This window comes from Mus caroli, unplaced genomic scaffold (assembly GCF_978045245.1).
Source record: "Mus caroli unplaced genomic scaffold, Mus_caroli_1 scaffold_11, whole genome shotgun sequence".
Classification (NCBI taxonomy): Eukaryota; Metazoa; Chordata; class Mammalia; order Rodentia; family Muridae; genus Mus; species Mus caroli.
The window spans coordinates 118303256-118330994 of NW_028227266.1; the positions used below are offsets into that span (position 1 = coordinate 118303256).

The 27739-nt window shown below is 49.0% G+C and overlaps 1 protein-coding gene across 2 annotated transcripts in view; it reads left to right on the forward strand.

The window, feature by feature from the left end:
- Nucleotides 1-6519: 6519 nt before the first annotated feature.
- Xylb (xylulokinase) overlaps nucleotides 6520-27739 on the forward strand; it is a 36496-nt gene continuing 15276 nt past the window's right edge. Inside the window, exons 1-9 of one of the 2 annotated variants that reach the window (XM_021171378.2) lie at nucleotides 6520-6685; nucleotides 8368-8450; nucleotides 10187-10256; nucleotides 13645-13725; nucleotides 17386-17472; nucleotides 17975-18103; nucleotides 19653-19718; nucleotides 21472-21544; nucleotides 23901-24019. In XM_021171378.2, the coding sequence (XP_021027037.1) occupies nucleotides 6584-6685; nucleotides 8368-8450; nucleotides 10187-10256; nucleotides 13645-13725; nucleotides 17386-17472; nucleotides 17975-18103; nucleotides 19653-19718; nucleotides 21472-21544; nucleotides 23901-24019 (810 nt within the window). In that variant the 5' untranslated portion in view covers nucleotides 6520-6583. The remainder of the gene's footprint in view (nucleotides 6686-8367; nucleotides 8451-10186; nucleotides 10257-13644; nucleotides 13726-17385; nucleotides 17473-17974; nucleotides 18104-19652; nucleotides 19719-21471; nucleotides 21545-23900; nucleotides 24020-27739) is intronic. The other variant, XM_085828179.1, reaches the window with a different exon arrangement.

The following is a 27739-nucleotide window of genomic DNA, read 5'->3' on the forward strand; positions in this document are numbered from 1 at the left end:
ACCCCAGGAAGGTTATGCTCCAACCCTTGGCCTCAGCTGCTGCCCAGGCTCCAGGCTCTAGAGTCCTGCCAGCTTGCTCCGCCTCAGCTTCCGGTCTCTGGTGTTTCCCTGGGTCTGTCCTTCAACATCTGTCACCCAGGGCTATGGCTCCGTACTGGCCTGTGACCTTCCTGACAGTGAAGCTTATGAGACTCTGCAACCCCCTCCCCCCAAAGTGTCCCTCAGAGCTGTTTTGGGTACACACTGTCTGTCGCCACCCCTCAGGCCGTCCCCTGGATCTATCTATCCAAGTCGTTTCTCTTTAGAATACTAGACACAGGCTTCCTCTTCCGCCGTAAGGGCCCATGGTTCACTTCCCATGCTCCAGCCTCTACCCTCAGGGCAAGCAGGCCTGGGAGCAGAGCCCAGCCAGGTGCTGGCCCCCTTCCTGGCGGGGAGGGAAGCCTCCAGTTTGCCTGAGTGGGTTAGCTTGGTACACTCTAGGGGCAGACCCCTGAGGTAACACCATCTTTCAGTCTGCTGCATGTCCACTCCAGCACAATCTGGTATACCTGGAGGATCTAGTAGGACAGCAGGTAGGGGACACAGCGTCACCCCAGGTTATTGGTGGCAAGTGGGCTGCTCCATCTGAAGCTGTCTGTCTCCTGCTTTTCTTCTTTTTAAAAAAAATATTTATTTACTTTATGTATGTGAGTACACTCTCACTGTCTTCAGCCACACCAGAAGAGGGCATCGGATCCCATCACGGATGGTTGTGAGCCAGCATGTGGTTGCTGGGAATTGACCTCAGGACCTCTGGAAGAGCAGTCAGTGCTCTTAACCCCTGAGCCATCTCTCCAGCCCCTGCTTTTCTTCTTGCAGCTTCAGAAGATACAGGAATTCCTCCACCCCTCCTTGGGGCAGTCTCTCCAGCTTGACTGGCCCAGCTGCCCAGCACACAGCTCAGCAGCGCCCCCACCTGGTGCATTTGCTTCCCACACACATGCTCTGTGCGGTTCATGGTCGGGGGCAGAAGCCAGGCCTTCCCTGCTCTCAGGACTTTGGGGACCAGAGGTGACAAGAGTAAAAATAAATAAATTAAAAAAAAAAAAAAAACCTGCCCTTCTCACTTAGCATGACCTGAACTGAGGTTGTGTGTATGGGCTGAGGAGAGATGGTTTGTATCTTGAAGGTGTCCCTGCTAGGGACATCCACAGGCAGTTTTTCTTTCTACAGTGCCTCTGGCCACTGTGGGGAGTTGGGCTGTGGAACATGAGTTCGCTAAGAATAGCAGGATGGAGACTGGAACTTTGGCTAACAGGGTGGGAATTAGGCCGGAACTCCGCATCCTTGTGTGTTTCTCTCTCAAGTTCTGGGATTACAGGCTCGTGCCTCCACCCCTCCTGAAGCCTATTATTATTATTAATTATTATTTTGTTTTGTTTTTGAGACGGGGTTTCTCTGTGTAATAGAGCCCCAGCTATCCCAAATCTTGCTTTGTAGACCAGGCTGGCCTAGAACCCACAGAGATATCCCAAGTGCTAGAATTAAAGGCATGTGCCACCATGCCTGACCAAACCAGTAATTATTAAGAGGATAAATTTAAGCCAGGCACAGTGGTATATGCCTGTAAGCCCAACACCTGCAAAGGGAAGTGGAGGCAGGAGAGTTCATTCTCTTGAGAACATAGGAGTTTGAGGCAAGCCTGAGTTTCAAGAGAGTCTCTGGCCGGGCGTGGTGGCGCACGCCTTTAATCCTAGCACTCGGGAGGCAGAGGCAGGCGGATTTCTGAGTTCGAGGCCAGCCTGGTCTACAAAGTGAGTTCCAGGACAGCCAGGGCTATACAGAGAAACCCTGTCTCAAAAAACCAAAAAAAAAAAAAAAAAAAAAAGAGAGTCTCTGGAAGACACCTAGGAAACACACATACACACTGAGATTCCTGAGTGTGCGAATGCGCAGATCTCAGCATCTGTATCTGTTTCTTGTGCCTGTTCTCCAGTCCTGTTTCTTCTGTCTGTTTTGTCCTGTTCTGATGTGTTCTTGTTTTATCTGATTATTTTTCACCATGTTATACTTTATTATTATTCATTAGCAGCCTGTTTGTTTTCTAGTGAGAACCAGAAAGTGGGTAGATTCATGTGTAAGAGGAGGTGAGGGGGAACCGGAAGAAATAGAGTGGAGGGACACACAATCAGGATCTAGTATATAGGAAGAAATCCTATTTTCAATAAAAGGAAAAAAGATTCTGTCTCATAAAGAGAACCATGAAAAGTTCTAATCCGGGTTGGAGAGATGGCTCAGTGGTTGAAGGTGCATCGGGCTCCTCAGAGCATCTGATTCACTCCTAGCAGGTGGCTCGCCACTCCCTGTCACTCCAGCCTCATGAACTCCAGGGGCATCTGCCCTCACATACATATAATTTTTAAGGTGAATATTTCTTTTTGAAAGTTCTAATCTGATTATAATCCCAGCACTTAGGAGGCTGAGGCAGGAAGATCAATGGCTGTGAGTTTGAGGTCTACATAATACTAGGCTGGTGTGGTCTGAAGAATAAGACATTATCTACCCCTGAAAGAGGTAGGGAGAGATGGCTCAGTGGATGATAGTGGGTTATTTTCCTGTATGTTTTCCTTTTCCGTGTCATCTCAGTCTATAAGTTACAAGTTATAAGCCATATAATGTAGACGGCAATGTAAATAATCACCCGTAACCACCAGTTTCTGAGTCCCAGTGGTTTTCATGGTAGCACAGGGCTATGTCTTTCCAGACTTTTCCTTCACGTGTGTAGATGTCCTAACTTCGAATGTGCACAGAAGGAGGCAAGCAGACCCCAAGGGATGAACACAGTAAAATCAGAAAGAAGATGAACATTTTAACTGTCCTAAACCAAATTTGCTTCTAAAGAGAGTACAAACATGCGGCAGGCTCGTCCCCTTTGGGGAAGACCAACTCCTCTCCTGGTAGAGCTGTTTGCTCCCACCCCACAGCCCGTCAACATTTTTCTATCTGCAAACATTAACTCCGCTTTTTAAAAAACGCAATGTCAGCTGCCCTTTTAACAGAGGCTACTGATTTAACAGAAGGCAGGTCCAACCCCACCCTCCAAGGAGGACCAGGAGTTGAGTGATGCTTGCCTGATAGAAACAGTTGGCCAAAATGCCATCTTCCCTCATAACCACTTCCCACTAATCTAAAGACTAAGTTTATTTCTTCTGAGTCACAATAGACTGAATATAAGGGGCTGGAGAGATGGCTCAGTGGTTAAGAGCACTGACTGCCCTTCTGGAGGTCCTGAGTTCACATCCCAGCAACCACATGGTGGTTCACAATCTGTAATGGGATCTGATGCCCTCTTCTGCTGTGTGTAGGGAGAGTGACAGTGTACTCATATACATAACATAAATAGATTTTTAAAAAATTCTTTAAAGAAATAGACTGAATATAGATTTAATTTCCAGTATACCGCCAAGATGAATCTTCTGCATATAAACATATAAAATTACAGATACATAAAACAAATTATTGAGTCTGAATTATAATTGCCTTATCTAGTTCAGTCCCTAATTTCTGGTGGTTTCTTTGTTTAGCTTTTTTGTGTCACAATACTGGGATCTATAGCCTTGTACCTGCTAGGCAAGTGCTCTATGGCTGAGCTGCTCTCCCAACCTGCATTTTATATTCAGATGGACCACTAAACTGCTCAGGCTGGGCTTGAACTCACTACAGATGTGGGTACTGGGAATCAAACCCAGCTCTCCTGCAAGACCAGTATGTGCTCGTAGCCACAGGGCCATCTCTCCAGCCCCTCTTCTGTGCAGCCTTTCTCTCAGCCTTTGTGCCATCAAGATGGCTCAGTGGGTAAGGACCCTGGCTGGCAAGCCTTATGATCTGAGTTCGATCCCCAGAATTCCCATGGTAGAAGGGAGACCCTATTTCTTCACATTGTTGTTTGGCAGCTACACACATGACACCATGCACACCATATCAATGATCAATCAATCAATCAATCAGTGTAAAGACAAAAACTGAAATAAAACGGACTCTGCTTTATGTTGGCTGGTCCTGAGGTTCTTTTCTGTGTTAGAGCCAGGAGTTCCAGTTGGCCGGAGTTGAGGTAACTAAGAGGTGAGGGGGAGCTGCCCAGGCTACAGTGGATGTTGGGGTGAAGCTGTGCCTTCTTCCTTGTACCCCTTGATAGCACATCTCTACGGACATGGCGCACAGAAGAGGCCACCATTTGCACATCTGGAAAGAGCCCTCACCCGGGAGCTGACTGTCAGCACTATATAGCTTTAGACTTTCCAGCTTCCAGAGCTGTGAGAAACTGTTTAGCCCTTGGCATTGGTTTAGCAACATGAGTGACACATAGTAAGGTCCTTGGGGTCCCACTGGCTCTTCTTTACAAATTTTTAGAACCCACCTCTCCATTTTTCAACCTAACATACTTCTAGGTAGCATGCAACTGGCAAAAGTCTGCCTTCCAGGAAAGTTTTTAATCTAGTATCTTCCCCCGTCCGTATGCCTGTCATGATTCCCATGTGTGTTCCCTGTATTCTTCATAATTCCCAGTGGCCCCCACCTGTCTTATTCTGAGCTCTTTTTTTCACATCTGACTTCACCCACTTGGAGACGACAGCTCCCAAATCATTGTTCACAACCCAGACTTCTTACCTGATTTAGAGGCCACACATCCAAACTGGCCTGCTCAACATCTCCACTCAGACACCCCAGAGGGGCCTCAAGCGTTCTAGCTAAATTACTAGGTCATCCACATGGCCCAGCCTGAGTTCGTTTTCCATGTGTCCAACAAAGAGTGTGAAGCCCTCTCCATCTGGCAATGGCCTCTTGTGGATTTCATCATCCCCACCCCCACCCCATTTTGAGACTAGGTTTCACCATGTAGTCCTGCCTGTCCTGGAACTTTCTAAGTAAAGTAGACTAGTCTTGAAATCCCAGAGATCTGCCTCCCCCTGCCTCCAGAATATAAAGGCCCATTCTTTAAACTGGGTACCCACACCTTTTGCTGACATCATTCACTAAGCTCTTTTCTGAGGTTCTCAGACAGGCACACTGTGAGCATACTGTTCAGGGGTGGGGGTAGGGGGGTGGGGATGAGAGTCTTGAGGAGTAGAGCCACCACCACCACCACCGCCACCTGAGCTCAGCCCAGGCAGTCTGCTGACGTGTGGGTCACAATAACAGATGAGTTCTAACTGGGAATCATGGCTTCCACATGCAATCACAGCATTTGGAAGAGTGAGGCAGGAGGATCAGGAATTCAAGGCTAGTCCCAGCTATGCTGTAAATTCAAGGCCAGCCTGGGGTATGTGAGACCTTATCTTATAACAGATCATGTCAGGCCACACTTGGTGTTACAGGCCTTTAATCTTGTGGGAGGCTCTGGTGGGAGGATTGTAAATTCAAGGCCAATCTGGGCAGGAGGAATTTTTTGAGCCTAGTCAAGACTGTCAAAACAAACAATAGAAGGAGGAAGGGAGAAAGAGAGAGAGAGAGAGAGAGAGAGAGAGAGAGAGAGAGAGAGAGAGAGAGAGAGAGAGATTGATTATTGATTGATATTATTATTATTATTGAGGCAGATCTTGCTATGTTTCCAGGCTGGCCTCAAACTCATGGGCCTCCAGTATTACTAACCCAAATTTAATTAAGATTTTTATTTTTATTTTATTTTTTAGTTGACTCTAGGGCACAGGTCAGACAAAAGCAGTATCTTTGGCCTCTACTTCCTTTTATCTTTTTCTTTCCTTTCATTTATCTATTTTTGGCATGGGCATCGTCTCACCGTGTAGCCTTGGCTGACCTAGAACTTGCTATGCACCAACACGCCCAGCTTGACCTTCAGTAGACCACCCCCCATTTTACTTTTGTGACAAGTGTCTCTGTTATATAGCTCTGACTGTCCTGGAATTCTCTGTGTAGACTAGACTGGCCTTGAACTCACAGACATCTTCCTGTCTCTGTCTCCTGAGTGCTGGGATTGAAGGCGTGCACCAACACAACTGGCTTCTTCTGCCTCTTTTTAATTTTATTTTGAGACAGGGTTTCAACCATTTACCCAGGCTGGTTTTTTTGTTTGTTTGTTTGTTTGTTTGTTTTTGTTTTTTGTTTTGTTTTGTTTTGGTTTTGGTTTTTGGAGACAGGGTTTCTCTGTATAGCCGTGACTGTCCTGGAACTCACTTTGTAGACCAGGCTGGCCTCGAGCCCAGAAATCTGCCTGCCTCAGCCTCCCAAGTGCTGGGATTAAAGGCGTGCGTGATCACCACTGCCCGGCTATTACCCAGGCTGGTCTTGAATTTGAGATCCTCCTATTTTAGCCTCCCAAGTGCTGGGATTACATTAGGTCGGCGCAGGGGTGAGTGTGGGTGGAGTGAAATTGGAGGGAAGCCACTGCGCTGCCTTGCTGGTGTGGGTAGCGACCACTGTGCCCCAGCCAGACGGAGTTCCACTCGCGACCTTCCCGCAGGCGGCGCCAGAGGGCATTCCCGCCTCGTGACTCCAGTCCAGAGTCCTGCGGGGCGTGGCGAAAGGCGGGCTCTGGCGTCTCTGAGCGACGGAGCGCAGCGACATTCTCGCCGCCGCAGTACACATGGACGCACGGACGCACAGACGGGCGGCGGGAACCCCCAGGGCCCTGGCGGAGCGCGCCGGGCGCCGCTGTTGCCTGGGCTGGGACTTTAGCACGCAGCAGGTACGCGCGCGGGGCGCGGAGCGGGAGCCTGACGATGCTCTGCCAGCGAGAGGCTTCTCCCGGAAACCGAGGGTGCCTCCCCGCGGAACCCGGAGAACACGTAGCGGGGGCGGAGGGCTGTGGGGGGGGGAGTACCTCGAGGGGTCCACGCGAGTCTCGGCTGCAGATGGCTAGAATCCGAGACACTCCGCGAAAACAGCAGAGGTGTGCGCACATGCATAGCCTAGATCCAGATCACCCCTGAGCGCCTTTTCTTTACTTTTCTTTTTTTTTTTTTTTTTTTTGGTTTTTCGAGACAGGGTTTCTCTGTGGTGTAGTCCTGGCTGCCCTGGCACTCACTTTGTAGACCAGGCTGGCCTCGAACTCAGAAATCCGCCTGCCTCTGCCTCCCGAGTGCTGGGATTAAAGGCGTGCGCCACCACGCCCGGCCTCTTTACTTTTCTTTATTATTTTTATTTTATATTTTTGAGACAGAACTTTACTGTGTAGCTTTGGCTGGCCCAGGTTCGTTGTGTAGACCAGGTTGGCCTTGAACTCAGTGATCCACTATCCGTAGCCTCCTGAGTGCTGGGTTTAAAGGAGGGTGCCACGCCAAGCACTTCTATTTGTTAAAAGTGAAATGGGCATAGTATGCAAATGGACTTTGCCCGTTCCCTGTCTCCCCCAGCCCCCTCTTGACTGGCACTAGTGTGCCAGGGTCTGTGATTCCAGGACTGCCGGTCAGAGGTTGGTGTTCCCAGCGATAGCTGAGTGAATTAGCAATTTGCCTTCCAAGTAGGCATGGGACGTCCAGGAGGCATTCATCCTGCACGCCTGAGAAATAAGCATAGTAGCTGTGAGACCCTTCTCAGCCCGATGAGGAGAGTTGGAACCTGCGGCTCCCTCTGGGGAACGTCCCATAGAACTTAGTCACCTTGCCCTACTAGACCTGTTTCTCCATCTTCCCCGAGCTTGGAATGGCTTCCTTAGGATGTCAGGTCTGACTTGACCATAGTCATGGCTCTGGGGGCAGCCCCTGGAGACAAGCCTCCTTGCCAGGTGCAGGACCATAGCCTCCATTGTTTGGAGAGTGGATTCTTGTAGACCGTGGGAGTTTCATCTGCCTCTCTCTGTGTGGCGTGTTCTCTCTCTCTCTCTCTCTCTCTCTCTCCCTGGTTTTTCGAGACTTGCCCCTGAGTTAATTATTTCCTGCTGTCTATTCCTTTTGGATGTGACTTCTTTTTGTTCTAGAGCTTTCAAGAGTGCCATTAAATTTCTAGTATAAAACCTCTTGAATTTTTATTTTATTTTATTTTTTTATTTTTATTTTTTGGTTTTTCCAGACAGGGTTTCTCTGTGTAGCCCTGGCTGTCCTGGAACTCAATCTGTAGACCAGGCTGACCTCAAACTCAGAAATCCGCCTGCCTCTGCCTCCCAAGTGCTAAAATTAAAGGCGTGCGCCACCACGCTCGGTGATTTCTCATTTTTTAATCTTATCTTTCTGCTTTTCTTTTTTTGAGCATGTACCCCATGAAACTTATGTTGCTATGGTTACAATGATGCCCATTTAAAAAACAAAAAACAAAAAAACGATGCCCATTAGCCTTTGTCTCAATGCTGAACCTTAACGGGACTTGGAAGCCTCTTGGACAAAGGTAGAGGCTAAGGAAATCCTATACATCATTTTCACAAATGTCTTCCAGGTTAAAGTTGTTGCTGTTGATGCAGAGTTGAACGTCTTCTATGAGGACAGTGTGCATTTTGACAGAGACCTTCCGGAATTTGGGTAGGTACCTGGTGTGCATGTATGGGTGGGTGGTTTTAGAGCCTCCCTAAGCCATTTGCATTTATCAGCTATACTATTCTGACTTAACCCAGCTGCAAGAGAGGTCTACATAGACCTCTGAGCATCTATTATTATTGTATGTGTGCTTGCTTGCATGTATGTCTGTGCACCACATTCCTGCCTGGTTCCCAAAGAGGCCTGCGGAGGACATTGGATCCCCTGTAAATGGAATTACAGACAGTTGTGAGCCACCACAGGGTGCTGGGAATTGAACCCAGTTCCTCTGGAAGAGCAGTCAGTGCTCTTAACCCCTAAGCTATCTATCTCTGCAGCCCCTGAGAATCTTTCCTTCACATAATGATTTCTTCCCTATTCCTTCCCAGCTGAATTCATTTATTCACTCATAGATTTGAGATCTGTTTTGTGCCAGGCACAGTTGGATGGTTGTTCTTGGCTACCTTCTGTTACTAATGGAAGGGTCTCACAAAGCCGGGCAGTGGTGGCACACGCCTTTAATCTCAGCACGAGGGAGACAGAGGCAGGTGGATCTCTGAGTTCAAGGATAGCCAGGGCTACACAGAGAAGCCGTGTCTCAAAAAGAAAGTACCACAGGCTGGAGACATTATAAAGAAAAAGTTCACGAGCTCATCTTCTTTCTGGCCAGAGTCTAGTGGTCACAGCTACTGTCTGCCTTCTTTTTCTTAGACTACTTTTGGCACATGGCATGTGCACACATATGTGCACCTGAATGTTTCTTCTCTCACATTGGACCCCTTTTTGAAACAGGATCTCCTGTACCTCGTGGGGCAGCTGACGATAACCTTAAATTCCCAATCCTCATCCATTACATCCGGAATCCGGAGCTCACAGCTGCCACTTCTGGGGTTTGTGTGTTGGTTTCTGTTTGTTTTGTTTTATTTTTTTGAGAAAAAGGCTCCCTTTTTCTAGGTTAGCTCCCAGTTGGTAGTTCTCCTGTCTCAGCCTCCAGAGTGCAGGGATGACAGGAGAGTGCCATCATTCATGACTGCTCCTTTAAAAAAAATTTTTTTATTCATTTTTCTTTTTGTCCTGGGGATCAAAAAGGGCTTTGTTACATGTTAAAGATTTAGTGTATCATGGATCTACACCCTCACCTTCTCTTACATAAAGTCACCTGCTCTTCGGGTATTGTGGTACACACTTGTGACCTCAGCCATCCGGAGTGAGTTCCAGGCTTGCCTGAGTGAGCTACAATATAAGTCTCTGGAAGAGGGGAGAGGGGAAAGCAACCAGTTTTTAGTACTGAGGTCCAACCCTACCTTCTGGACAAGGCTTTCTCTTCTGAGATGGTGTCTTCCAGGGCTGGAGAGACTCCAGTTAAGTGCACTCCAGAGGACCTCGGTTCAGTTCCCAACACCCGCATGGTGGCTCACAACCATCTATGACTCCAGTTCTAGGGGATCATATGGCCTGTTCTGACCTCCCAGGGTACAAGGCACACAGGTGTTGCACACACATACATCCATGTAGGCAAAGCACCCAAATAAATGAAACGGAAACTGAGAAAGAGCTGTCCAGTTTCGTATGAAAAGACTCCGTGCCTTTTCTTTACATCGTTCCCTGCTTAGTACATAGTTTCTGCTTGGCACTCAAGGGATATTGTCCTTTGTGTGGAGGCCTCTGCCACCCACCGTGGGGCAGTTCCTCAGAGCTCCGCCTGCCCGGGGCTCAGTCCCACATACCTGTTCTCCCTGCAGAACTCAGGGCGGTGTCCATGTACACAAGGACAGGCTGACGGTCACCTCTCCAGTCCTGATGTGGGTTCAGGTAAGCATAGGGAGGCTCCCTTCCCTCATTATGCAGCCTGTGGCACTGCTGGCCCCGCAATGGCAGCTCTTGGGGGCATCCAATGAGACTGTTTAATTCTGGGGTTAAAATAAGCCAGCATTCATTGTTTGTCTATGCATTTGTTTGTTTATTTACTTTGAAACAGGGTTTCTCTGTGTAATCCTGGCCATCTTGGAACTCACTCTGACCAGGCTGGTCTTGAACTCAGAGATCCATGTGCTTCCTCCATAGTGCTGGGGTTAAAGGCGTGCATCACCACACCCGACTGGCTGTTTGTTTATTTTTTTTGTTTGTTTATTTTTTTAAAGATGAGGTCTCATAGCTTAGGCTGGTCTTGAACTCCTTATATGGCCAAGGATGACCTTGAACTTCTGACCCTATCTTTACCTCATGAGTGTTAGGACTATAGTATGTAGCTTTATGCCCAGTGTATGTGGCCCTGGGACTTCCTGCATGCTAGCCAAACATTCTACCAACTGAGCTATATCCTGAGCCTATGCTACCTTTATTTTTTTATTATTATTTTTTTAAAAGATTTATTTATTTATTTATTATATGTAAATACACTGTAGCTGTCTTCAAACACACCAGAAGAGGGAGTCAGATCTCATTACAGATGGTTGTGAGCCACCATGTGGTTGCTGGGATTTGAACTCAGGACCCTCAGAAGAACAGTCGGGTGCTCTTACCTGCTGAGCCATCTCACCAGTCCCCTATGCTACCTTTAAAAGGACACAGAGCCGGGCTTTCCTAGACCCTGTCATCAGGCCAAGCATGGCCCCAGGGTTTTAGTGTCTTAGTATTTGTCCCCACTACAGGGTCACTTAGAATGTTGTCTTATAATTAACTAGTCAGGCTGAGGTCAACCCCAAGCTAGACCTGCCTGGTCAGGACCACCCTCCTGTGGCCATATCTGGTGACCCATACAAGGATCCATCTAACACAAACATGATATGTCTGAGCTTGCCTCATGCTGATGGCACCAAAATCCTTCAGCCAAAGGCCCCACTTAGTGTGTCTGCCAAAAGCCTTTCTCTGTCCTCCCGTACCCATTGAACCATCTCCTATATTATTATTTCTTTTTAAAAAATAGACTCCTGTGAGTTCTGTTTTATCTACCTGATCATGAGTCAGACACCGGGAGAATGGAGTTAAGGACGGATTCTAACACCAGACTCGTTGGCTGAAAATGCGCCTCAGAAGACAGAACCAGACCCAAAGAGCTAGTGGAAGATCAGAGGGAAGGGTGGTTGTCGAAAGGTCTCAGAGGTGAAGTTAAGGGCTGTGTCAGGGTGGGTGGGGGTTACATGTAGAGCCAGGATGGTCACTAAGCTGTGGCAGCCTCTGGGGCTGAACTTGTGTCTAACTTTGCCAGTCCCTGCCCTCCTATCTAAGGTTTGACAAGAAGCATTGTCAGGGCCTGGAGTGATCTCAGCATGGAGTGGGGATCTCAGAGTTAGACAGAAGCTGGGGTGAGTTCTCTGTCCTCAGGAGATACAAGCTGCGATGAGTCTCAGGTTCCTGCCATGAAATGTTTATATTTATCTGTCTGTCTTTCTGTCATGAAATATGTATAGACAGGTTTTCATGTATTTCAGGTTGGCCTCAAATCCTTCTTAGCTGAGGATGACCTTGAACTTATGACCCCCCCCCCTTCTCGATCTCCCTATACGTTTGCGCTTGTGTTCATGCGGTTTGTGGATGGAATCCACAGCTTTCGGTAAGGTAGGCAAGCTCTCTACCAACAAAGCCTCAAGCACCCCAGTCCATCTGGCCATGAGGTCACACTCTGCTGGATGCCATCCCACCACTGGCCCCACTCATGCCTCCGTGTCAGGCTCCTGTGTCAGAGTCTGGCCCTGGCGCCCTCCTGGTGGGGTCTCTGCTCCTCTCTGTGGCACTCGGGTCAGATCGTTCAGAATGTGACATGGAAATGCAAGTAAGAGAGAAACAAACGGTGTGAGCTGTGAGCTTCCTGTCTCCCCTGGTGCTCAGGAGGTGCCAGGTCCAGACAGAAATCCTGATGGTGGTGCACACCGGGAACCCCAGCGCTTCAGAGGTGGAAGCGGAAAGGTCAGGAGTTCCGTGGAGGCCACCCTTAGCTGGAGCACAGAATGAAGGTCCTGGCGTCCACAGATCTCCAGAGAAACCAGGACTGTTAGGCACACAGGATTGTCTTTCCAATAGGAAAGATGAAAAACCTGTTCTTCCCTCAGAAAGCTGAGAACTGGGGTGATTAAGAGCCTGGTGATCTGCATTATCTGTTGGCCCAGGCCATATCAAGCTCCTTAAGTAGGGCTAGAGGTGGCTAACAGCCCAAATGACCTCTATGCTATCTGTATAACTAAGACCAGGCCAGACACTTAGGCCCTGCCGCTAGTACAGGCAGCACGTATCTAGAACTTGTCTTCTTGGAAGAAATGACATATTCCCGAGTTGAGTTTCATTGTACTTAGGCTTCCTTGTGCACCAGAGATAGTGTTACACCAGGGAACTTTCCCCCCAAATTATACAGGGCTTAAACACATTAGGAATAAACGACTTGTTATTAGACACCCCGAAATCTGATCCACGTTAAGGAAATTAATCTGCACTGGGTTTTCACTCTTGTCTCTTTGCCCAGTTCGATTCCCCTCCTCCCCGCTTCCCCGACTGGATACCTTCAGGGACCCCCACACTTAGCTACATAGTGAGTTATGGCTAGCCTGAACTACAATGAGGCCTTCTCTCAAAAAAAAAAAAAAAAACAAAAAAAAAAAAACAAAGTGGACTGGAGAGATGGCTCAGTGGTTAAGAGTGCTTTCTGCTGCTCTTCCAGAGGCCCTGAGTTTAGTCCCTGGCGCCCATGTCAGATTGTTCACAAGCATCTGTAAATCCAGCTACAGAGCTTTCCTCGCCCCCTTGGGCAACTACACACATGGGGGGCATACACTCACAAAGACACACACACAAATGCACGTTTAAAACAGACCCAAGGGCTGTAGAGATGGCTCAGTGGTTAAGAGCACTAGCTGCTCTTCCAAAGGTCCTGAGTTCAATTCCCAGCAACCACATGGTGGCTCACAACCATCTGTAATGGGATCCAATGCCCTTTTCTGCTGTGTCTGAAGACCGCGACAGTGTACTCATATACATAAAATAAACAATAAAAACAGAAACAAAAAGATGTGTGTGTTCAGTTTGACCCTTTTATTTGACTGATGCCTGCTTGTTTAATCAGCTATCCCCGCACAGCGATCCCGACACATACAGATCCTGTGTTGAGGACCTTCCTCCAGGCAGGGCCCTTGGCATTTCTATGCTCAGGCTTGTGGTTAGAGAGCTCGTGGTTCTGCTGAGTCATGGTGGATTCTGTTCTTCTTCTCAGGCTCTGGACCTGATCCTGGAGAAGATGAAGTCTTCTGGCTTTGACTTCTCTCAAGTTCTAGCCTTATCTGGAGCAGGCCAGGTTTGTAAACAGCAGCTCCATGGGCCCTGGAAACTTAGCTATCTCAGCAGTGGGTGGGGCACTGAACTAATTGCTCCCTGTAGTGTACAAATCTCTCTCTCTTCCTTCCTTTCTTCTTCCTCTCTCTTTCTCTTCCTCTCCTCTTCCTCCTCCTCCTCCTCCTTCTTCTTCTTTAAATATTTTTGAGACAGGGTTTCTCTGTATATCCCTGGCTGTCCTGGGACTTGCTCTGTAGAAAAGGCGGGCCTTGAACTGAAGTACACATTTCTTTGGTAGCGGCAGTACCTTCAGCTCTTTCTATGGCTGGCCTCCTTGCAAAAGAATCTGAGATGCTTCGATGATAAAGCATTATATGAAAGGTGACATTTTGTCCTACCTGGGATACCTGGATGAGTTTGAGGCTAGCCTTGGCAAGTTGAGGCCCTGCCTCAAAATAAATTAAACAGAGGGCTAAAGATACAGTTCAGTGGTAGGGTACTTTTCTAACACACGTGAGGCGCAACATTCATTCCTCAGTACTCAATAGACAGAGACATACAGGGCAGACAGCAGGGGAGGTACGTACAGCTCCCATAAAGGGATGGAGCAAGCGTTAGATGTGGATTTATTACGGCTGTTTGGTGGCACTTAGTTCCTGGAAGGAAAACAATAAGAACTGATCCTAACAATGAGAGCAGTTTTGTGTGTGTGTGTGTGTGTGTTTGTAGGTTTGTTCATAGAAGTGCAGGCACCCTTGGAGGCCAGAAGAGGATGTTGGTTCTTCCAGAGCCAGAGTTTCAGGCAATTGTGAGTCCCTGTCCCCACTCCCCACCCCCAGTGTGGGTGTTGGTTCTCTGCCAAAGCAGCAAGTTCCCTTAATCACTGAGCCGTTTCTCAAGCCCCGAGAGTAGTTTCAGCAGGAAACTGAAGAAGTATTCCTACTGTTGTCAACTGAGCTGGAGAGGTGATTCTGAGCTGGTGGTGGCACTGACAACCAGAGAGGAGGCACTTTGGGCATGCTCAGCTCTACCACCTAGAAGCCCGACCTGAGGCACACTCACACTCTTAGGGCCTCCGTATTCTTACCTGGCATAGGGTCACTGTGGCTGCTAAATACATAGCACAGCACCTGGAACATAGTAAACTTTCTTTCAACTACTCTTTTAAAAGAAGTTAGTGTATGTGTGTCTTTGTGATATTGTGCCACCCCTGGGTGGAGGCCTCAGGACAGCTTCTAGACGTTGCTTCTGTTCTTTCTCCATGTGGACACTCGGGATTAGACTCAGTTTATCAGGCTGGGCAGCAGGTACCCAGCTTACACTCCAGCTTATACTCAGCCTGGAGCTCCATGCTACCCTCTGTCCATGAGCCCAGTCTGTCCAGCATGTACACCCCCTGTCCATGCGCCCAGTCTGTACACCCCCTGTCCATGCGCCCAGTCTGTACCCCCCCCTGTCCATGCGCCCAGTCTGTACACCCCCTGTCCATGCGCCCAGTCTGTACGCCCCCTGTCCATGCGCCCAGTCTGTACACCCCCTGTCCATGCGCCCAGTCTGTACGCCCCCTGTCCATGCGCCCAGTCTGTACGCCCCCTGTCCATGCGCCCAGTCTGTACGCCCCCTGTCCATGCGCCCAGTCTGTACGCCCCCTGTCCATGCGCCCAGTCTGTACACCCCCTGTCCATGCGCCCAGCATGTACACCCCCTGTCCATGCGCCCAGTCTGTACACCCCCTGTCCATGCGCCCAGTCTGTACACCCCCTGTCCATGCGCCCAGCATGTACACCCCCTGTCCATGTGCCCAGTCTGTACACCCTCTGTCCATGCGCCCAGTCTGTACACCCTCTGTCCATGCGCCCAGTCTGTACACCCTCTGTCCATGTGCCCTGTCTGTACACCTTCTGTCCATGCGCCCAGTCTGTACACCCCCTGTCCATGCGCCCAGTCTGTACACCCTCTGTCCATGCGCCCAGCATGTACACCCTCTGTCCATGCGCCCAGCATGTACACCCTCTGTCCATGCGCCCAGTCTGTACACCCTCTGTCCATGCGCCCAGTCTGTACACCCCCTGTCCATGCGCCCAGTCTGTACACCCCTGTCCATGCGCCCAGTCTGTACACCCCCTGTTCATGCGCCCAGTCTGTACGCCCCCTGTCCATGCGCCCAGTCTGTACACCCTCTGTCCATGCGCCCAGTCTGTACACCCTCTGTCCATGCGCCCAGTCTGTACACCCTCTGTCCATGCGCCCAGTCTGTACACCCTCTGTCCATGTGCCCTGTCTGTACACCTTCTGTCCATGCGCCCAGTCTGTACACCCCCTGTCCATGCGCCCAGTCTGTACACCCCCTGTCCATGCGCCCAGTCTGTACACCCTCTGTCCATGCGCCCAGTCTGTACACCCTCTGTCCATGCGCCCAGTCTGTACACCCTCTGTCCATGCGCCCAGTCTGTACACCTTCTGTCCATGCGCCCAGTCTGTACACCCCCTGTCCATGCGCCCAGCATGTACGCCCACTGGCGAAGTTCTGTGTTCTCGTGGCTTTTCCCTTTGGCTCCATGGGTTTGTGTGTGAGGGTGCATATATACATGTCTACACATATGTGTGGTCAGCTGACAAACTTGGGTGTCATCCTTACTTTTTGAGGCAGGGTCTCTAGCTGTTCTAGAGCTAAGCAAGCAGGCTAGGCTGACTGTCCAGTGAGCCCTAGGAAGCCGTCTGTCCCCACCACCCAGTGCTGGGTTATAAGTACAGACCGCCATGCCCGGATTATTGTTGTTTTTGTCTGCATGTATGTCAGATGGTTGTGAGCCTCCCTGTGGGCACTGGAAATTGAATCCAGGTCTTCTGGAAGAGTGGCCATATCTCTTAGCCACTGAGCTATCGTCCCAGCCTTCTAGATTTCTTTTTGAGGTGTATTTATTTATTATTATTATTGTCTATGCCTGAGTGGTATGTCTGCAGGTATGTATGTCTGTGCACCATATGCACACCCGGGGCCTGCAGAGGCCAGGAGAGGTTATCAGATTCTTGGGAACACAGATGGTTGGGAGCCACCATGTAGGTGCTGGGAGTTGAATCTAGGCCCCTTGGAAGAGTAGCCAGTGCCTTTTAAACACTGAGGTATCTCTCTGTCACCCCGCTTTATTTTTAAGTGTGGGTTCCGAGGGTTTGAACTCAGGCCCTCATGCTTGTAAGACATGCACTTTAATGTCCAGGCCATCCCCCAGACTCTGCAGGGTTTGCAATGGCCTGGGTATCAGGGTTAGAAATATCTGAGGCCTGGCATGCTCTTGGTGCCCAAGATGTTTGTTAAGTGAATAGATGCCATGCGTCGGCTCCAGGTGATGTGCCGATGATGTGCCGGTGATGTTGAATATTAGCACGGTTTGACCAAAGATGCCAGAATCGGTCCAGTGGTTCTGGAACCCTTCCTGCAAGTTTGGAGGTGACAGGGATGCAGTTCCTTCTCATTTTATAAAAGTGAAAATCAATGATCACAAAGACACTGAGCTATGTGACAGAGAGGTAGTTGGCAGAGACTGGCTCGAGATCTGGGGATGCATCCGCAGGAGGCTGTGACTCCAGGGTGTGGTGCGTGGACATGTGTATACACGTGTATACACGTGTACATGCGACTCCGGGTATGGTGAGTGAACATGTGCTTGTGTTCCCTCTACAGCAACACGGAAGTGTTTACTGGAAGACTGGAGCCAGCCTGGTGCTGTCAAGCTTGTCACCAGCTCTCCCATTACATCAGCAGCTGCAGGTGAGGATGTTTTGTGAGTCTTAATAAACTGCAAAGCAGGCAAAGGGTGCCCTATATGCTGTGGACCCTGCAGTCTGGCGTTTCTCTGGGGCTTCTCTGCAGTGTGAGAAGGCGGCATTGAAAGTTCAGTGAGTGTGGTTTGCCCAGCCTCCCAGGCTAAAATCTCCCTGTAGTGACCCCCCCATGCCCCTTCCTTCACAGACCAGCTCTGTGCCTCCTGGTGATCGCCAGCTGGGAGGTGGGTCTCCAGTTTCCCTTTTCCATGGTTCCAAAGCCCCAGCTAGATCTGCACTTTGAGGCCAGCTGCTTGCTGCCTGACTTGCCCAGGTGCCCTCAACAGAGGAGCTCACCCATCCTCAGGCTTTCTGGAGAGACCTCACTGACCTCACAGAGGGCTTATCCACAGGGTCTTCCTGGTATGACAGACAGGGTGACTACCAGCCGCAGGGTTGCCCGCAGTCGGTGGGGGAAGGGAAACTGGAACTTTCACTGTTCTTTCCAGAGCTGCTTCTCCATCAGCGACTGCCCAATATGGATGGACTCCAGTACCACAGCTCAGTGCCACCAGCTGGAGGCTGCCGTGGGTGGGCCCCAGGCTCTCAGCTGCCTCACAGGGTCCCGGGCCTATGAGGTAGGTGATTTGCCCAGGTGGGGGGTTGTGTTCTGGGAGGATGTACCTGGTGCCTACCTGGTGGCAGCATCATCTGAAGTAATTAGTGTAGTAGTGTGGAGCATGCCATCTTGGGTTCTGATCCAGGTGTCCCGAGGTACTGTGTTGCCTCAGATAGAGGTCCGTAACCTCATGATAGCAAGCAGGACTTCTATTTGAGGTAGGTTTGAAGGTGAAAGGAGTTGCAGTCCAGAAGACCCTTAGTGTGGGGCCTCAGGGGCTGTAGCCACTGTCCCAGAGTTTGTTGTAATTGGCTATCTTGGGTCACATGACTGGCTTGCGTAGGGGTTGGCAGTCTAGAGATTGCTCAGCAGGTCAGAGTGCACAATGCATTTGCAAAGGTTTAGCTCCCAGGATGTCAGGTGAGCAATAACTGCAACTGCATGTAACCCCGGCTCCAGGGTTATCCAGGGTTACAGGCCTCTTGTGGCCTCCTTGGGCACCCATGTGTACATTCACAAACACACACACACACACACACACACACACACACACACAAATAAACACACTTTATCTATGTGTAGAAGGCATGCATATGCCTCCATCATAAAGGGAAAACAAAAAACAAAAACACCCCAAACCCCTTGAGCCCAGTTAAAACACTAGGAATACGGTCTTCACAAGGAGAATACCTGAGCCCAGCCTGGGGTGCTCCAGGAGCTGGGAAGGGGGCTCTGAGCTCTGGCTGCTCTTGCAGAGGACCTAGGTTCCATTCGTGTGTGACAGCTCATTGCTACTTGTAGCTCCAGTTCCAGGGCAATCCGATGCTGTCTTCTGGTGTCTGTAGGTTCCTGCTCACACATGGCACACAGACACACACACAAGCACAGACAAATATGCATTAACAAAAGAAATAATATATTTTAAGGACAGTTTTCGAGACAGGTTTTCTCTGTATAGCCCTGGCTCTCCTGGAACTCACTTTGTAGACCAGGCTGGCCTCGAACTCAGAAATCCACCTGCCTCAGCCTCCCAAGTGCTGGGATTAAAGGCGTGCACCACCAGCACCCGGCTAAGGACAGTTATTTTTTATTTTTTTTATTTTTTTGGTTTTTCGAGACAGGGTTTCTCTGTATAGTCCTGGCTGTCCTGGAACTCACTTTATAGACCAGGCTGGCCTCGAACTCAGAAATCCACCTGCCTCTGCCTCCCAAGTGCTGGGATTAAAGGCGTGTGCCACCACCGCCCGGCTAAGGACAGTTATCTTAAGGACTATTCACAGAGCTGACTGGCTCGTGAGAAGCCCTCCCAGGAGGCTGGGTTTGCCTTGTCAGTGGGTGCTAAGGGATTGCTGACTGCCCAAGACTCCATTGACAAGAACATTTCTAGGACTCAAAGGCTACAATACACCGACTTTGGTGCCCAGCTGCTACCAAGCATGTCTAGATTTGGGAGTTCTTCGAAGCTGTTGGCGTCCTACGCTGCATCCCGACCACGCGATACTGACCTGACTTGATGATTATTCTGTGTGGGATCTGCGTTTCTGAGAGTCTGCTTTCTTACTCCCCAGCGTTTCACAGGGAGCCAGATAGCGAAGCTTTTCCAGAAGAACCCTGAGGCCTACTCACACTCTGAGGTGAGTGAGCCTTCATGCTCTATCACCCTCACACTGTCCTGAACAGGAGCGCATCTTACGTCTTACGTGCGCTGGTGAATGAATGCCTCTGACCGCTAGGTGTGAAACGGTTCGGGGAGGGGCTGTTGAGGCGGCTCAGGCTCCGTTGCCTCCAAGCCTGACTGCCTGAGTTCTGTCCCCAGGACAGTCCTGAAAATTGCCCTCTGACCTCTGCCCAAGTGCTATGACATATGTGCATGTGTCATATATATATAAATAAATATATATTCTTCTCTCACATCATAAATAAATACAACAAGACAAAGGCAACAAACCCGAGTCTCTCCTGATTTTAGACACAGAGGGCTCTGGGCCGCGGCTGTCCCCCTCCTAGTCAGTAGCCATGAGCTGCACCACACGGCTCCCTTTCCCTTTCCATTCAGCCCGACCCAGCTCACGGCGGTGCTGCCCCCTCATTCCACACATATATGAGGTAGGCTGGGTCAGTGAAGGAGACCATCTTGAAGCCTGACTCCCACAATAAACTACTTGTGGTTTTGGCAGGCGGATATGTTTGTGCACGCCTTTAACCCCAGCACTTGGGAGGCAGAGGCACGTGGATTTCTGAGTTTGAGGTCAGCCTGGTCTACAAAGTGAGTTCCAGGACAGCCAGGTCTATACAGAGAAACCGTGTCTTGAAAAAAAAAAAAATGTAGTACAGTGTTGTGCCTGCATATATGACTGCATGCCAGAAGAGGGCGCCAGATCCCATTACAGATGGTTGTGAGCCACCATGTGGTTGCTGGGAATTGAACTCAGGATCTCTGGAAGAACAGTCAGTGCTCTCAACCTCTGAGCCATCTCTCCAGCCCCTGACTCCAGGTTTCAAACTACTCTGCAGTGTTAACCACTGAAGAATGGAACCCTCCTTATATGTGCAGAATGAGGTGTATGCCCTAATGAGGACTAAAGGCGGCGGGGCGGCTCCTCCAGTCTAGGGGCCTTTGGTATGAAAGTCACTTTAAAGAAGCTGGGGCTGATGTTTACAGCCCATCAGTGATTCTCTTGGGGGTAAGACTGGGTGTTGTAGCTTCTCGTGGGGCTGACAGTTTTTCTTTAAACTTATGGTAGCTTTGAGAGTCTTAACTCATGTTCTGGTCACTTCCTGTGTCCAAATCTCAAAGACGCAGAAGTGGAGTGAAGTATTGAGACTGTCTGAATGGATTCCAGATGGGAAACCAGCCTAAGTGCAGCATGTTCACAGGACCTTGGCTTTTGATGTCATCAATCATGATGGTCTCCTTGCTTTAAATCAGCACTACTAAAAACTAAAACTCAGGCTGCTTCTGAGTGGATAGTCTTTTTTTTTTTTTTTTTTTTTTGGTTTTTTCACGCCCGGCCTGAGTGGATAGTCTTGTCTCCATCACTGCTTGCTGAAGCTTCCATTCTCAACTCATGGTGTGTGTGTGTGGGCATGCACACACATGTATGTGCATGTGCACCTGTGTGTGCATGTGAGTGTACACGTGTGTGAATGTGTGTGAGTGTACATATGTATGTGCTTGTGTGCCTCTATGTGTGTTGTGCATGTGTGCACACGTGTGTACATGTGCTTGTGTGATTGTGCACATGAGTGTACTTGTGTGTGCATGTGCACATGTATGTGCTTATGTATGTATGTATGTGTTCATGTGTGTGCATGCATGTGTGAAGTGTTCAGTAGCTTGGGTGTGTGGAAGTCAGTACTCTCTCATCCTGTTTCCTTCTTTTCCAGAGAATTTCCTTGGTCAGCAGCTTTGCTGCCTCGCTGTTCCTGGGTGGGTACTCGCCCATCGACTACAGTGATGGTAAGCCTCAGAACACGTTAGTTCACGTGTGACAAGTGTCCTCATCACTCACCGGCTGAAGATGGCAAAGGCTTACGTCCCTTAGTGACCGAGGATCCTTTAGTCTGGAATGTAGCAGAAGCTGGACTGAGTGGGCCTGGCTCAAGATCACACACAGGGTAGCAACCAAACCAGCAGCCAAGGTGCAGGCATCTGGAGGGTGGCGGGGTCGGGGAAGCTTCCAAAGTCCCTCTGTAAGGTCCTTGATGAGACTGTGGGAAGGAAGAGGGGGGCTATGTGAGGAAGGGCATGCAAGGAGAGGGAGGGGAGGGAGAGGGAGCGGAGCAGTGGGGGAAGGGCATTGCTCCTTGCTTCATCCTTCTGGTCACAGGGATCATGAAGAACAGGGTTGGGGACACCTCAGGAGGTGTGAGTACCAGCGGCAAGGATCCTCAGGGAGCGCGTTGGAACCTGGCTCCAGCAGTCTACTTTGTTGTTCATGCTTGCCAAATTTATGAATTCTTATTTATCTTCTTTAATTATTTATTATTCAGCCCAATTTTGTTCTGTGAGATAGTCTCTTGAAGCCCAGGCTGGCCTTTAGCTTACAGTAAAGCTGTAGATGACCTTGAATATCCGACCTGTTGCCTCTGCTTCCTAATTTCTAGCCACCATGCTCAGCATTTTGGATTTTGTTTTGGTTTTGACTTACAGCTTTAAAGATAGATTTACTTTTGAGTACAAGCTTTTAACCTAACCGTGAGCTATCTCTCTCTACCCTCTGGTTTTAGTTTTTTGAGACAAGATTTTGTTGTGTGGCCTAGGCTATCCTTGAATTCATTATGTAGCTCAGGCTTGCTTCAAACTCATAGCAATCCTCCTGCCTCTGCCTCTGCCTTTGCCTCCTGAGGTGCTTTGATTACAAATGTATACCACCACGCCCCACTCAGAATCATGAACTTTTGGTATCAAAACTCTCATTAAATAGAATCGATGTCAGCAGGGAGGGGAAGCTAGAGGGAAGTTCTTGAAAGAACTCATTGGTGAGTGTGAGAATATTTTAGTCCATTTTCTGTTGGCGTAATAAAAACACTTGAGATCAGGTCATATATAAAGAATGGAGGTTTATTTGGGAGCTGGGACATAGCTTAGTTTGTAGAATGCTTGCCTAGTGCATGAAGCCCTGGGCAGTTTCTGGGACCATGTAAAACTGGGTGCCTTTGGTATCTGCTTGTTATCCCAGCCTTGCGGGTCAGAGGGAGAATGATCAGAACCCCCAGGTCAAGCTCAGCTACATAGTAAGTTTGGGGTGAGCCTGTGAAGCAAGACCGAGTCTTAAGAAGAAAGACAAACAACAGTGTTTTGACGCACAGGCACTTGAACCTTCTGGGCAGCTACTGAGGCCGCCTTGGACCGTGACACCCAGAACAGCAAGTGTGTGGCTCTGCTCTCTTTCTGCACTTAGCATGTGCTGGTCTTGCAAACTACCCATTCGTTCCCAGCACCCGTGTCTGCTGGCTCACAACCACTCGGACCTCCAGCTATGGAGGATCCAACAGCCTCGTATGGGCTCTCTGGGTGCCTGCCTTCATGTGCACATAGCCACAGTCAGCTATATCAACACATTAATAAAAATGATAAAAATGATAAATAATACATTATTTATATAAATAAAAAATATATATTTTAATAAAGCTACCATCCTAAGGACCCCCACCCTACATGTCTTTTCCTGGAAAGGGCCATGAGATTGGGGTATGTGAGGACTGCCCTCTCTCAAGGTTGCCTCAGGTGGATGCCTTAAAGCTCACAGGACATGGGAACAGTTGCTGCCTGGCAGACCTCGGGACAGCAGGCTCTCGGGCTCCCTGTGTGATGGGCGTCTGAGGGAGTATTTGGAGGAGGTGGAAGCACCACGGTTTCCTTACATGGACCCTGCTACCTTCTGGCTCTTAGGTTCAAAGAGGACCCTTCTTTCTGTGATGCCACAGATTCAGCCACAGGGCTGGAAAGGAGGCTCAGTGCTCTTGGAGAGAGGCCCTGAGTTTCCAGTACCTGCATGGCAACTTACAACCATCTGAAACTCCATTTTCAAAAGCATGACATTGTGTGCTGGAATCCTCTGGCACTATACATATGTGATGCTCAGATATACATGCAAACAAGCATTTATACATGCAAACAAGCATTTATACATGCAAACACAAGCATCCACTCATAGAAAAGCAGGTAAATCTTTCAAAAAGCGGACAAAGACAGAGAACCAGTCACACCTTTGCACCAGAGAATTGACTTTCTCCACCAGTTTTACCCAGCTCTGCCACCAAAGCTCCCATCCCTCCAGAGGTTTATTATTTTGGTTTCCTTCCTTCCTTAGGGTCTGGAATGAATTTGTTGCAGATCCAGGAGAAAGCCTGGTCCCAGGCTTGCCTGGATGTCTGTGCTCCCCATCTGGAGGAGAAGCTGGGCTCACCGGTCCCTTCTTGTTCAGTTGTGGTAAGTTGTCTCTCCGGAAGTGACTTCAGTGTGGGTTTGGGCACTGCTGGTGAAGCCTAGGGTCGTGTACACACACACGTGAGCTCACACACACACACACACACACACACACACGAGAGAGAGAGAGAGAGAGAGAGAGAGAGAGAGAGAAAGAGTTTTCACTTAAGCCTAAGTGCATCAACATTTGAAATTAGTCAGAATATCTGAATACTGTAGTAGTGTTCAAGTACCGGGCTAGGTTCCCAAGCTCTCTGGGGGGCTTCTGGGTGACTGCACCCCTAAGGGTAAGCATGCAGAGTGCTGAAATTCTGGGCACTTGCATGGAAACTTGCATCATGTAGGGTATGGAAAACAGATACTGAGCATCTGACAGACAGAGCACAGGCGCTGGGGTCACACAGACAGAGATTAAACCCTGGCTGCACTCATACCCTCCTGTTTTTGGCTTATTGTTGTTTTGAGGCAGGGTCTCTATATAGCCTAAGATGGCCTGGAACTTGTGTAGACCAGTCCGGCCTAGAACTCAAAGAGACTCCCCCCACCCCCTCTGCCTCGTAGTACTGAGATTAAAGGCTTGTGCACCACCATACCTAGCTTGCTTGGCCTACCTGAATTTAATCAGTGTCCCACCTTCCTCTATCTGGAAATAGTACTGTCTGTGTGCAAGGCCACTGTGCAAGTGAGGTGAGATACAGTATGTTGAGAGGGTTTCAGCGGGTGGTTCCGGCACTTGTAAGTGTGGGGCCACCCATTTGGAATGGATATGGGCTGTGAACACCCAAGTGCATTCTGTTTGGCTGACCCTGTTCTTGGCTGTAGGGAGGATCATGAGACTTCATTTACAGCAGCCAAGGGGGAGTTAGTTGTCTCATCTCACGTGCCCCTGTGTGGGGTCCACCAATGTGGACAGGTGGATATCAAGTTACCTTGTCGAGTAGCAATGTAGTGTTAGATGAAGCAGGAGGAGGAGGAGGAAGAAGAGAAGATAGAATGGGAGGAGGGGAAGGAGCAGGAGGAGGAAGAGGAGGAGGAAGAGGAGAATTAGGCTGCAAGCATGGAGTAGTGGCTTGATCCCCATGAGTTCCAGGCCTCTATAGCAAGTTCCAGAACAGTCAGCCACAAGTGAGACCCTGTCACAGAAAAACAACCAACCAAAAAGCGACGCTTCAGGTATCATGGGTCACTAGGGGTCAAACCCCAAGTCAGTGGTTGGGCTTGACTGTTGAAGTGTGGGAATTTTGCTTTTATTTTTGGGTTTTTGTGTGTACACTGAGCCCCTGGAATGTTACCACCGTCTGTGGCCTTTTCTTTCATGTGAAATGGAGAATTCGGGCTTTGCTTATGTAAAGCGAGAATGCCTCCAAGGAGTCTTTTTAGAGGCAAGTATTAGAGGAACAGGAAAGAACCGGTTCTGAGAAAATGTGTTTCCACTTATTGACCAAATGTGAATGAGAAGTCACTGTGGCTTCACGGGGTGTCACCTCTGTAGGAATCAAGCTTTCCATGTTGGGGCCTCCCTGACTCCCTGACTGTGACCTGTGAGTGTGTAGGGCAGTCATCATCAGAGAGGCATAGGAGCCTGTGAGTGAGCAACTGTTCCCTGCTTGTCCCCTGTGAGTGAGTGACCCATTCCTGCTTGTCCCCTGTGAGTCAGTCCTCGGGACCTACCCCAGCTTTTAGAGGTTCCTCTGTGGCTCCCACCTCATTGCCTTTGGGGTGCCCAGTGTGACGAGGCTCCCTTAAGCTCCTGCCTTCTGGTTTTCTCTACGTTCCTAGGTCGCTCCTCCATGTTAACCTGCTCACAGGCCCCATCACATTCTAGCGTCTGAGGCAACCTAGGTCAGAGTCGTTTATTTTCCCAGGGGATGGGTGATCGTTCTGTTGAAAACTCAAAACAATGATGGATGGAAAATTTTTTTCTTCTCCTAGTAGGGGAAACAATATCTTTAAAAAATATGTTTCTTTGAGTCAATCTAATATGACTCATATTGGCCCATTACTATGTAGTCCAGAGTGGCCTTGAATTTATGGTCATCCTCCTGTCTCAGCTTCCTGAGTTGGGATTATAGGCATCAGCCATCATGCCTTTTGTTTGTTTCTTGCTTTCTCTCTCTCTCTTCTTTTCTTTTGCTCTCTCGCTCGCTCACTCTCTCACTTGCTTTTTTATTTCCCCAAGACAGGGTTTCTCTGTGTAGTCCTGGCTGTCTTAGAACTCACTCTGTAGACCAGGCTGGCCTTGAACTCACAGAAATCTGTCTGCCTCCGCCTCCCAAGTGCTGGGATTAGAAGTGTGTGCCACCACTGTCTGGCTTTCCCTGCCCTTTTTAACTACTTCCTTTTTTTTTTTTTAGGAACTAATTCTCTCTTTTTTTTTTAAAGATTTATTTATTTATTATATGTAAGTACACTGACTGTAGCTGTCTTCAGACACTCCAGAAGAGGGCGCCAGATCTCGTTACAGATGGTTGTGAGCCACCATGTGGTTGCTGGGATTAGAACTCTGGACCTTCAGAAGAGCAGTCGGGTGCTCTTACCCACTGAGCCACCTCACCAGCCCTTTAACTACTTTCTAAAGAATACTTACCTTTTGTGGGAGAGATGGGCTCTGACCTTGATTTAAAGGAATCCTGGATTACTTTATTATTATTATTATTATTGGTTTTTCAAGACAGGGTTTCTCTGTGTAATACTGGCTGTCCTGGATCTCACTCTGCAAACCACATTGGCCTCAAACTCAGAGATCTACTTGCCTCCACTTCACCACCACCATTATTAATAGTATCATGATGATGATGAGGAGGAGGAGCAGGAAGAAGAGGAGATAGGGTCTCTGGTATCTTGGACTGGCCAAGAACTTGCTGTGTAGCCAAGGATAACCTTAAACTTCTGACCTGTTATCTCTGTCTCCTGAGTCCTAAGATTACATGTACACCACCATGCCTGGTTTAGATTTTTTTTTTTTAGATTTGTGTGTGTGAGTGGTTGCCTACATGTATGTGTGTGTATACATGTGCATGTAGTGCCCACAGCGTCGAGAAGAGGGAATCAAGTTCCCTGGAGCTGGAGTTACATGTGGCTGAGCCACTGTGTGGATGCTGGGACCTGATGCAGCAGCAAGTGCTTTAACTGCTGAGCCATCTCCGGAGCCCCTTCCCATGCTGGGTTTGCATGGTGCTGGGACCACACCCAGTGTTTCCTTAGTGAATGCTGGTTGGGCATTCTGCCAAATGTACTGTACCTCTAATCTACCCCCCATTTTCTTTTCTTTTCTTCTTTTAAAGATTTGTTTATTTTATGTATATAAGAACACTGTTGCGGTCTTCAGACACACCAGAAGAGGGCATCAGATCCCATTACAGATGGTTGTGAGCTGCCGTGTGGTTGCTGGGAATTGAACTCAGGACCTCTGGAAGAGCAGTCAGTGCTCTAAACCTCTGAGCCATCTCTCCAGGCCTAATCCCATTTTCTTGAGGCAGTCTCATGTCACCCAGGTTGGCCTTGAGCTTGCTATCTAGTTGAGGCTAGCCCAAGCTGACTCTGAGGTTCGTTTTCTTTAGAACTCTGTTCTCTGCACTTGTTTATCTTATATTCTTAGTCTAGTTGCTGACATGATGAACAAATGAATGGGCACTTGCTGTGTCGTCTGTGAGCGAGCTTGCTGTGTCTGTGAGCTTGCTGTGTCATCTGTGAGCTTGCTGTGTCTGTGAGCTTGCTTACCGA